Source organism: Podospora anserina, chromosome 2, assembly GCF_000226545.1.
Source record: "Podospora anserina S mat+ genomic DNA chromosome 2, supercontig 2".
In the NCBI taxonomy this organism is placed as follows: Eukaryota; Fungi; Ascomycota; class Sordariomycetes; order Sordariales; family Podosporaceae; genus Podospora; species Podospora anserina.
Genome location: NW_001914858.1, coordinates 1,949,827 through 1,961,549, shown reverse-complemented (window position 1 = coordinate 1,961,549; position 11,723 = coordinate 1,949,827). Strand labels below are relative to the sequence as shown.

The following is an 11,723-nucleotide window of genomic DNA, read 5'->3' as shown; positions in this document are numbered from 1 at the left end:
GCACATTTTATGAGTCACATTATAAACATATTGCCGTTGTGTGTATGGACCCGTAAGCTTGAAAAAAGCCATGTCTATACGTACTGTGAATACAAAGGCCACTCACCTATTCAGTAGGCAGCGAAATAACCGCTTCCAGGCTCGCACTCGCTGATCAATCAATGTAGGTTCTCCTAACCCCATCACATGCCATCGTCGGATCCTTTCCTTGAGGGGCTAGACCACAGGTTTCCGCGGGTAGAATCGGCGAGGGGAGCACCAGCAGCAGGGAGCTTGGGGCAGAAAAACAGGGTCAGGGCGACAAGAGGTGAGGGGAAAGGAGGTGCGGCGAGGGACGACAAGAACCTCAAGGGCAGAGCAGATGGTCAGTGTGGAGGCGAGAAAGAGACTGAGATGGGATGAGGCCTCGTATCCAACGTCTGTGTGTTCCCAACAGTTTGAGAGAATGTATAGATTTATCAGCAAGCCAATAGCTCTATTTGCCATTATCTATGAGCCACACAAAAAAAATAGTCGAGTCATGCTTCCATGAAAGGATCTCCGATCTCGAGTTGCTAGAAAAGAAAAGAAAAAAAATAGGTATATGCTCTATTAAGTTCCGTATGACGTCTACTCGTTGGTAAACAAGTTCTTGTGCTGATGTGTTATCTCCACCACTGTGTTGGCAAGGTTGTAGTCTGTTGTTGAAAACCATACCTGTCAGTGTTATCTGTGGCAAGGAGGAGGACATGCAAGCGAAAAACACTCACCAACGCCCGTGCCCAGGTCAAGGGAGCTGAGGACTTTGACTGACAGGTCTGGGTTTACTTTGCCAATGACTTGGACACCGTTGCCCGGGACCAGGTGGGCATCCTACAGAGGGTAACAACATGTTAGCCTTGCTTGCTCGGAAAGCTTGTTGTTTGTCTGCGTGTGGTTGTGGATAATGCGGGGAGCTGCAGAGGTGATATGTCTGTGTGGTTATGTGTTCTGATCCGATCTTGTGCATGTTGTGGTCGATTAGGTTGGATTGGTTGTGTGGGGAAGCTTGAGGGAGAGACAAGATGGATGAGGGGGAGAAGCTTACGCGATTCAGCTTGCAAGAGATGTTGCCGTCGGCGTCGATGATGGCGTCTTCACCGCGGATTTGGGCGACTTTGCCCACGACCATAACATTCCTGCCGACGTATGAGTTGAGGTAGGCGCAGGTAACTCTGGGTGTTGAGGTCTCCATGGCGTGTGTTTTTATGTATCCGCTGTTATGAAGATTTTTGACTGTGTTTCGTGGTATGTCGGTGGTCGTTTCTTTCCTCTCTTCTTGAAAGTAAGTACCTGCAGAAAATTTGGCGGATGTTTTGATCGGTCCCCTGAAGTAGATGTCTGAGGCTGACGAGGTGGTGCCTGGCACGCCTACCTATGAGCGGCGACCAAATAGAGTTTGGCCCGTGCTTGCAGGCAGGCAGGCAGGCAGTGGAGCGCTAGCCCAAAGTGTGAATGGCGTCTTGTGGGACCGTCTTGACTTTCTTGGCACAGCATCCTGTTTCAACCTCACCTGGTAACTGGACGTAGACAGCATTGTCCCCAGGAGAGATCTTGATGCTGCTGTTCTTTTTTACAAGATCATGTGTAAATTTTTCTTACTTGGCCGCCACAATGGATCTTTCAAATCAAAATCCATATCTGGGAAGCTAGACGTCCTTCTCCAGAACCAGGGCTCCTTGTTAGTGGAACTGGAAAATGCGGAGGTGGCGTCCGTCTTCCACTTCCTTGGGAGATCGCTTGGTTTGTCAGATGGGGATTTGGGGATGAGGGCCTTCAAGGATAGCTAATGACCCTGAAACATCGTGAAGATTGTTGAGAGAGTTGATTATCGGGTTGGCAGATCAAAAGACGTACTCTCTCGAGCAGGTTTCAGCGTGGGAGTTTCATAATCCACATATCCTGTCTTCTATGCAGAGCATCGAGCACCGCGCTCAACCGAGTCGTATGATAGTCGCATCCTAAGCAAGAAAGCGCGCGGAGCATCTGCATGATGGCTGCCGAGCTAGGTCGATAGGGTAATTCTCCCCGGTACATGGCCCTTTGTCCTGTTTTCACGTACTTGTACCTGTCGGTGTTGATCAGGAAGGTGTTCGGGAAGGTCTAAGCTAAGGTGAGCCCAGTGAAGCTCTAATATCTGGCACTGGCAGCAAGCCAACCCCTGTCAGCCAGCGGGCTGGTTCCGGTGCCAAGTGGGCCCTGCTGCCGACCAACCTGGAAAGCAGGATTGCTATCTCCGAGTCGAGCAAAAAAACCAACCTTGAACGAAAGCATCCTCATGAATTTGATGGGCCTTGAATTGATTGTATCAAGGACAGCGGTGTGGTCCCCAGTGCGCCCATGTTACTGATCAATTGAATAACTTTTCAGCAATGGTCTTCAATGAAGATAAGAAAAAGACTCTCAGATGAATAAATGCTTTTGATTTTGGGTCTGGTATGGCATTCCAACAAATCCCATTCTCATGCTGCGGGGCATATTTTCCAGAACCACCAAAGGCCGCAACTTCCTCTCCACCCTCACCTCGATACGCAGGCCGTGTTACACGACAGACTAGGTAGGTAGAGCGCAGACCTACTTCTCCGCTCCCGTCGAAGCACAGCACACACACACCATGTAGCCCCAAGCACCCTCCCCGCCCCGCGCAACCTGGAAGCCATCAGTCTGTCTGCTGGGGCACGATGGATCTTGTCCCATGGACACGATCGAGCTCGGCCCAGGACGGTTGGGGTTGATGCCACCCGGACCACCTGACATTTGATCAAGGCACCAAACAGGCGACTTCCACCTCTGCTGCAGCTCCTTGGGTCTTTCGCCTCCCCGTTCCGCCCTGCTAGCATAACCCCGTCCGGCCCCAGGCACGGCTGGTGCAGCTCAGCGGCTGGACGGGGACGAAGCTGCATGAAGCTCAGCAAGCTCATCGGACATGCAGCTGGTAGCTCGGCTTCGAGACCTGTCTTTGTTCTGGCCTCTCTCCATTAAGGCTGCTTGGGGTTTCCCCGCAGCTGTCGGATCTATGCCCGCTCAGAATCAGGATTCCTTGACCACGACCACAACCACAACCCTATACCCCGCTATCCCATCCATCGGCTTATAGCGATTGCCTGACAGTAACAGACAGACAGACTCCTTTGCTTCTTCCCACCTACCAATTCAAGTTCCCGCAAAACGCAACAAAGGAATGCGCCTACTTCCGGGGCGAGGGTGAGAGACAGACCAAACGCGGTCACACAACATTCCCGTAGCGAGCCGTGAACCGAAGAGACCGTTTTTCGAGAAGCCACACCACACACAGCCCACCCCACAAACCGCCAACTTGGGATCACAGTATGTCTGACGGCCAGTTTTTCAAATTTTGATGCTTCGCTCCTGCCTTCATCCTTTAGCTCTCCCGGCCAACATAGAGACTGAAGCTTTACTTCCATATAGAAGCGTTTAACCGCGGCCAGCACAACCCGTACCTGGTGCCTGCCCAACGAAGATAGGCTAGCCGGAGGTTATCTCCGCACCGGCTCCAGTCTTCCTTCCAGAGCAAGAAGCCCTGTCGAGCTTTATCAACCTTGTTTTGTTTGAGGACTTCAAAAATCAAACCCGAACTCTGCTGCAGAGATCGAGTTCACCTTATTTTCATTAACAACCACTTGGTATTTCGTTAACGACCACTTGGTATTTCATTAACAACCACTTGGTTGTAGCTGGCAGTCCATTGCATAGTGGGTGAATCCAGCAGACCATCACAGCAGCGAGATGGATGAGCCCACCCACTACTTTGATCAATGCCTGGACGAGTTAGAAGAGAGGCCTGCCTATCAAACACCAGACCACAATGTCGGTGAGCAACCCATGGAGCTCAACTTTGCATCATACGACGACAAGCTAGGCTTCGGGCCCTCTCCATCCCAAGATGACCCCCATCCAGATATCGACCTGGGCGGTCCATCATTCGACTGGCCAGTCGGCACCACCATGGATCCCAACGCTGGTCAAAAACTCTTCGTCGACCCAGGTCTCTACCATCCAGACCCCGACGGCGAGGACATCAAAGCCGACATGCAGATTCTCTCCATGGAGATGTCTCGCCCATCCACCCAACGAAGCTCATCCAGCAAATCGCAGTCGAACCGAGCCTCCAAGTCGGGGAGCACTTCCACCGACATCACCCTCCCAGAAGACGCCCTTCAAAGTCATGCACCAAATAAGAAGCGAAAGACTCGAAAAAATAAGAAGGAGGCCAATATGGAGCAAGACGAACACAAACGAAACAAGTTTCTCGAACGGAACCGCATCGCGGCTAGCAAGTGCCGAGAAAAGAAAAAGGTCTTTGTCTCGGAACTCGAAGAGGCCAAGGTTGGGCTTGAAACCCAGCATGCGGCCCTCCAGATGGAATTCAATGGCTTGGTACACGAGGTCGGCCAGCTAAAGCATCACTTGCTGACACACTCCAAATGCAACGATCCGAACATTGACCGGTGGCTGAACAACGAGGCGCGGAGGTATGTGCAGACCAGCAACGAGTTATTCGGAGCCGGGTTCACCTTCGGACAGCCAACAACAGGGGTGAGCCAACCTCCGGTTCTGACACCGGCATCACCACGGAGCAGGAATCCGAGCATCGCTTCGAGTCAGTACCAACTCCAGGCGGGGATGACGGGGTTTGAGGGATTGACGGGAGGGCCGGGGAGCACGTCGGGGAGTGACCGGCAGGGGAGCATTGCTTATCCTCCTGGTGAGTCTCTGTTTTGGGCAGCGGCCACGCCGACGGGTGGTGGGTGCTGCGGCGACGGGGGAGGTGGGTTCCTGTTGCCGGCCTAGTTTGAGACTTACACTCCTTTCCCAGGTCCGGCTGCTCTGTATGCGTCCCCGACCGATACTGCGTTTCCGGTTTCGTATTTGGATGACCCGGCGACCGGTGCGGGCCATGTTCATTTGAATGGTGGGGGATTGCTTAAGAGGGAGTCGTCGACGGGGTTCAATTATGATCATATGCCGGACTCGATGTTTAGTCCTGGGGTGGAGGATGGGGTGGAGGGTTTTGGGGCGTGATGAGAGGGGTGAAGGAGTGGTTGAGTTGAAGAAGGAAGCGAAATATTGTTTTTGAAAGAAGAAGGATGCTGGTGTCCACGAGGGTATGGACAAGATGACAATCATCGACCCTGAAGCTGGGCGTTTGTTGTTGACTGGTTGATGTGTCGTCCATACACAAACCTTGGTGGCCCAGAGGTCGGGTACTGCTTCCGATGAGCAGAGGCATCGTCGCTTTCAAGAGTTGAGAAAGAACCCGACACAAGAAGATTTCAAAAAAATAAAAAATAAAAAAACAATAAGGGGATACTGAGGAACACTCTAGCGAGCCACAAAGTCTAATAATACGGAGGAGGAAAGGAAAGAGAAAGAAAGCATATGTTCATACCGGAAGTTTTATATGTTCTTGCTGGGGTCGTTGGAGTTTGACGTTACTTTTGGGCTGGATCATGATGGTTATGGAAGGAAAATGATATTTTTTGGGAGTGTTGAATAATCCGTTCGTTCGTTGTGTCGTGTGTTGCCTGCCTGGCCCCTTGTTCGTCGGGATTAATACGTCATATGGTGTTGCCGATCAGGGGGGGTTTGATTCATGGGGGCGTGATTGGGGTTGGTTGGGTTGTATGAGAAGCTGCTACTTGGGGGTGTGTGGTAGTTGAGCAAAGTAGAATAATTGAAGAAGGAATTTTGTTCTTCTGGGACAGACATGTGAGATGTGGAAAATTTAAGATTCTTTTTTTTTTTTAAAAAAAAAACTGACAAGAAAAGGTGAAAGGGGGGGGGGGGCTTTGACAAGACACTGTGCGGCTGATTGGAGAGGGTGTTGGTCTTGTAAGCTGTGGCGTCATAGGGGGGATTTTTTTGGGGGTGGGTGATGATTGGTTGGTGATGTGTGTGAAAAGGTCGCTTGTTGATTGATAGGCCGGGACAACAGGAAGGGTCATGATAGTGTAGGAGGAGGAGGAGGAGGAGGGAGGGAGGGTGTTGCGTGGAATCAAAAGAATGATAAAGTCTAAAAGAGAAGAAAAAAGTAGTTTTTTGTAAGTGCGGTTTGTGTGGATCGAACACACGACCTTCAGATTATCCTGGTGGTGGATATTTGGATTTGAGTTGAAGTGGACTTCAGTCTGACGCTCTCCCAACTGAGCTAAACCCGCGGCTGGTTGGTAGTGGAGGGTGGAGGGTGGGTATATGAGGAGCGTGGTTGCGATGGAAAAGGTGAAAAAATGGGGAGAAAATCTTAATAAAAAGTATTGAATGGTGTAAGAGAGATCTCAAATACAAGAGCAGGAAGGAGAATTTTCATTCAAGATAGTGCAATGCATATCTGACGTCGAAGAAAACATCTCATCTTTTTGGGTATCAAAACTATGTCAACGACCGGTTTGTCCTGCTGGCTTTTTGAGTTCATACAACTCGAGGCCCTCATATATACTCTCGTTTATAACCTGTTAGCCTCGACCATGCCCTTTTAAAACACACTCCTTTTCTTCCACATCTCAGAGATTTTAAAAGCCCGAAGATCCACAAATGATTGATGTAATGTCCGTAACGCCTCACCATCCCAATCCGTTCCTTTTGCTTTTTCCGACCCTACAAAACTTCCTCCACCTCCTCCATAACCTGCACCGGCGTTGGCACCCCCTCACCCTCACCCTCACCCTCACTCGCCGCACCCTCCATCTCCACATTCCCATCCTCATCCTTCTCTGCCGCCCCCTCGTCAAAGAATTTCCTCACAATCTCATCCTCCCTCTGCTTCTCCAGCTGCTTCTTGGTCAGCTTCTTCGCCTTTTCGCCCTCGCCAAAGACGTCATTGTTGATTTCTTCCCATGGTTTCCTCCTCGTGTTGATCACCTTGGCGTGGCCCTTGCTCTTTTCGATCTTGGTGATGGTGCGCTCCATGACGGCCTCGGCCATGTCCATGCTTCTTTCCTGGCGCTTCCGGGCTTTGGAGCTGAGCTGGGCTTTGCGGCCGGTTTTGCGGGTGGGTTTGGAGACGGAGGAGGCGAGCTGGGCGGCGAGGACGGCGGGGCGGTGGTGGTCGGTGGAGATGGGGGGTGGGAGGGCGGATTTGAGGGATTTGTCCGTGTTGATGTCTATGGGCTCTTCGCGGCGGGAGGCACGGGAGTGTTTTGATGGGCCTGGAGGGGGGGGTTTAGTACATTCTGCGACTGCTGTTGGGATGGGTGGAGAATTACCTTTTTTGCCCTTGGAAATTGTTGGTTTGGCCATTGTGGAGTTTGTTGTAAACAGACCGAACTTTGCAGCGTATCGAGCAGAATGGCGCAGCAAAGGTTGAGGTCTGAGGGTTTGGTGATGATGGTGTTTGGTGTTTATCGGCGGGCGGAAATTCCTTATCGATGTGTATTTTCTTGCCAAGCCTGAATTTTTGGGTGGGGTTGTTGTGCTTGACGTTGCAGGGATGCAGCATTTGGCGTTTGCTAGCATCCCTGCTCCCCAGAAAATGGGACTGGAGAGCTTCAATTTTTTGACTTTTGCTGCCTGCAATGCGTTGGGACACTGGTCGCTTTGCAGCAAATAGGGACAAAGTGAACTCAATGTCTTCCGAATCGTCAACAAACACACCCTCGAGGCATCCCGATCAAGCCAGACGAAAACAATAACCGTCACAAAACAGCCGGAATGATAGAAGGGCTGACACTGGCCCCACCGCCGGCTGGGGTGTTCGTCCATTCAACTGCCAGGCGGCCAATTGCTGGCGTCAGATCCATCCCCCTCCCCTGTCGCTTTGCTCTTTTCCACATGCTGACTTCTTGTGACTTCTGGCTTTTGCATTTGAACGCCCACAGCTTTTTCAACCTCAACAGGTTACGGAGTACATTGCCATCGACAAACTCAAAAGAGGTCATGGAAGTAATTATATTCGCTCGTTAACCCTCACTTCCATTCGCTGCTGCTGCTGCTTCGTGATTGCGCAGCTTCCGTCCGCTCTGCAACGCCGCCACCAGCACCGACACCAGCTGCTCGCTCGCAGATCACAAACACAGCAACACCGCACCGACAATGAATACCGAAGCGTACCGGCGCATACTGGGCCAAGTGGAAACCCGCGTTGGCCTCGATTCACAACAGCATTCTACTTTGCGACAGCTCAAAGACCGCGCCGTTGGCCCGATAGGCATTATCATAACCCTCATCGTCGTCCTCGTCAGCTGGATCTATCAGATTGCTAAACGGCAAGGGAGGGTCCCTGATTTGTCACAGCTTATCTGGAAAATACTCGTGGCTATCACTCCGGCCAGGCTGCTTTACGCCATGGACGACTTTCTCAACCCCTCCCTGTTTCCGCGGCCCCCGTCGGCCGATAGACCTACGACTCATGAAGCTAAGAGCGATGTTCTTAAGAAGATGTTGGGCTTGGAGACGGCGGCAGGAATTTTGAACTCGGGCATTGAAGCGGGGCGCAAGAGCTTGACTACCCTGTCCACTGCAGCGTTGAATCTGGCACGTAAAAGCTCGCCAGACCAGCCTCCGGGACTTTTGAACATGGACAACTCTTGCTTTCAGAACAGTATCCTTCAGGGACTCGCGTCTTTGAGGCCCTTTCCAGGATATCTCTCAGCAGTCTCTTCAGCCATGACTTCAGCCGACAGCTTCACGATCAGCAAGCTTCATAAGCTGGTTCTGGATCTTAACAACCTGTCGAACAACGGGAGAACGCTGGGCACGCCGGCCGTTTTGAAGAAGATGAATACCTGGCAACAACAGGATGCCCAGGAATACTACTCCAAGCTTCTCGATCAGATCAGCAAGGAGGTCGCAAAAAGCTTGAAGAATCCTCAGAATTCCCCGGCATTAGAGCTTGATTGGTCGCGCGACGACTCGGACTCGAGCCAACACAGCGATGACAGCGGGTACCATAGCATGGAGAGTCAGTCCAAGTATGGGCAAGATATCTGCGTGACTCGAAACCCCCTGGAAGGTCTCATCGCCCAGCGTGTAGCATGTGTCTCATGCGGCTACTGCAGTGGCCTGGACATGATTCCCTTCAACTGTTTGACCCTCAACCTTGGAAAGCGGATGGAGCATGATCTTTATGAGAGACTGGATGCCTATACCAGCCTTGAGGCGATCCAGGACGTCGAGTGTACCAAGTGCACCTTGCTTAACTCCCGCAGTGGTCTCCAGGCTCTCGCGGAGCGAGCCAACATTCCTGGTTTGGCGGAAAGAATCCAGATTATTGAGGAGGCGTTGGAGGAGGAGGATTTCAAAGATGATACGCTGAAGAAGTGCAACATCCCTCGGACACAGCGGAAGAGTTCTACCAAGACTAAGCAAACGTCTATCGCCCGTCCACCGCAAAGCTTGGTTTTCCACATCAACAGGTCGGTGTTTGACGAACGTACTGGTCGGTTATACAAAAACGGAGCAAATGTTCGGTTCCCCATGGAGCTTGACCTGGGCCCTTGGTGTGTTGGGAGTGCGGCAGGCCTGACGGGTCGGGATCTGAGTTCGGATCGGGAGGAGTGGATTACAGACCCTCGCTCGTCGATGGTGGCGGGAGGAGAAAGGACGTCCCGGATTACCGGTCCGATATACACATTACGGGCGGTGGTTGCTCACTATGGTAGACATGAGAATGGGCACTATGTCTGCTTTCGGAAACACCCCAAGTCATCATCACCGCCAGCGGCGGCACCAGAAGTGGGAGGAGCGACGGATGAGCCGCCTAAGCTTGCGTCGGAGAAGGACATGTCTGCGGATGCACCCTCGACACCGGTGACTCGTGGGACTCTGGAGGAGGATCTGGAGGAGGAGCAGTGGTGGTCACTGAGTGATGAGGATGTCACCAGGGTGGATGAGGATACGGTGCTGGCGCAGGGCGGGGTGTTTATGCTGTTTTATGACTGTGTTGATCCTGAGCAGACTTTGATGACTGCTGAGCTTGCGAGTTGTGATGAGATGCAAGAGGGGGGGGTTCAAGGGCCGGTGTCGTCGTTTTTGAAGGTCGATGGTCCAGAAGGGGAAATCCAGGGGCCGATGTCGTTTTTGAAGGTTGATGGTCCGGAAACGCCGGCGATATCAACGGAGGGTGATGCGTCGTTGTCAGAAGCTGCGGCGATACCGTTACCTGACGGCAATGATAGTGACTACTGATTGTTCATGGTGGATAACTGGGTGTATTTTGCATTTTTCTTTCTACACAGCGATGGTGTTGGGGCTTTTTTTGGGGGGATATACCATGGGCTTTATTACACGAGCCAAGACAAGTATTTTGCTTTTTTTTATATCATTCTTGAACTTGGATCAGATCAGGACATAAATGGACAACAACACAGCGCTGAAGCGTTTCAACATTATTAGCCGGTGGGTGGGGAAATGGGACAGATGGATCGAGGATGTTATATGTACTTATTAGCTTTGCTTCATCAGCGAGTTCAACAACTATTAAAATGAATGAGAGGCAGCGATGAAGATGATTATTAGACAAATGTTGTGTGTTGTGCGACGTTGCAAATCAAGATGTGTATCTGTGTGTGTGTGTGTGTATCTGTGTGTGTGTGTGTGTGTGTGTGTGTGTGTGTGCGTGTGTGTGTGTGTGTGCGTGTGTGCCTGGTTCCAAGATGCTACAGTTGTACGAGCTGCATACACCGCCGCACATGGAGATTACTTACACCTGGCACAGCACATGGAGATTATACCTTACACCTGGGCTCTGCCTGGTTTTGGGTCGGCTCGGTATTTCCAAGGTGTCGGATTTTCCGAGGGGTAGGTAGGTGGTTTAACGTTTGGTCGTGTGTCCAAACATGAGCGGATTGCGAGTTGTACATGGCTGCTTATCGTGAGTTTTTGGCGTAGGTATAACGGTACTAAACCTAAATTACCTTACATTAGCCTTTATAATCTTAAATTTCCGATCACAGCTTAGTCTGCTTATTTAAATTTTATTTTACTACCTTACCTTTACTTTTGTTCTATATTTGTGACGAACCCCTATCCAGAACCTCTGAAAGGGACTTTTGTAGGGCATGAACCAACAGACGGGAGGTGGTGGTGATGCTGACGTTACTTTGTGGGATTGGTATTTTTGTGTGACGAGGTGGGGAGAGTCAGAGGAGATGACTCCTAGACAGGTGTTTCTCACAATGATAACATCTTCAATGCAAGCAGAAGTCGTTGATATCAAGACTTGGGATAGACCCGCTGATCTGCGGATGTTAAAGAGTCCGCTTCTTTTTCTCGCCTATCAGGGTGTCATTTTTTCAGGGAGGGGGACCCCGCTGGGCTATCCATGATGCTATGTTTGGGAGGGGAAAGGGCGGAATTTCGAGAGCAAGATGTCCGGAACCGGTGATAATAAATGCAAAAAGATGTCTCTGGGAAAGGGATAAATTCAGATGAACCTGAAGGGGTGCAGGTGAGAAGGGATAATAAGCCTCCTAAGCTTTTTCTGCTATCATGACCCCTATTTCATGTGCCCCCTGGTTGCATGCGGTCCAGATTTCTCTACAACTTCTCAATGCGACATTGGTTGCACCATTCGTCCGTCCGCGCTGACGAATTAAAGGGTCCGATTTGAGAGTGTGCAGGGAAAAAAAACGCCTCCCCCCGGCCGTTGGATTTGGTGCTGGTGACAACTGGGGTCTGCTGGTTTTGTACCGTAAGCAGGGGTGGGTTTTGTCAACAAGCAAGAAGCTCAACACACTCTCGATGAAAAT

The 11,723-nt window shown here is 51.1% G+C and overlaps 4 protein-coding genes across 4 annotated transcripts, besides 1 other annotated feature; 2 read left to right on the top strand and 2 right to left on the bottom strand.

Moving 5' to 3' along the window:
- Window positions 1-609: 609 nt before the first annotated feature.
- PODANS_2_5210 (uncharacterized protein) lies at window positions 610-1,213 on the bottom strand (the record flags this gene model as incomplete). The annotated part of the gene is made up of 3 exons (XM_001911247.1): window positions 610-677; window positions 750-852; window positions 1,067-1,213. The coding sequence occupies 3 exons, from the start codon at window positions 1,211-1,213 to the stop codon at window positions 610-612; spliced, it is 318 nt and encodes a 105-aa protein (XP_001911282.1).
- Window positions 1,214-3,765: 2,552 nt separating this feature from the next.
- PODANS_2_5200 (uncharacterized protein) lies at window positions 3,766-4,830 on the top strand (the record flags this gene model as incomplete). Its single annotated transcript, XM_001911246.1, has 1 exon — window positions 3,766-4,830. The coding sequence occupies one exon, from the start codon at window positions 3,766-3,768 to the stop codon at window positions 4,828-4,830; it is 1,065 nt and encodes a 354-aa protein (XP_001911281.1).
- A 1,255-nt stretch (window positions 4,831-6,085) lies between these two features.
- Window positions 6,086-6,197, bottom strand: a tRNA (tRNA-Phe).
- Window positions 6,198-6,633: 436 nt separating this feature from the next.
- On the bottom strand, window positions 6,634-7,491 carry PODANS_2_5190 (uncharacterized protein; the record flags this gene model as incomplete). Its single annotated transcript, XM_001911245.1, has 1 exon — window positions 6,634-7,491. One exon carries the CDS (start codon window positions 7,489-7,491, stop codon window positions 6,634-6,636), a length of 858 nt encoding a protein of 285 aa, XP_001911280.1.
- A 576-nt stretch (window positions 7,492-8,067) lies between these two features.
- PODANS_2_5180 (uncharacterized protein) lies at window positions 8,068-10,161 on the top strand (the record flags this gene model as incomplete). The annotated part of the gene is made up of 1 exon (XM_001911244.1): window positions 8,068-10,161. The coding sequence occupies one exon, from the start codon at window positions 8,068-8,070 to the stop codon at window positions 10,159-10,161; it is 2,094 nt and encodes a 697-aa protein (XP_001911279.1).
- Between the last annotated feature and the right edge of the window lie 1,562 nt (window positions 10,162-11,723).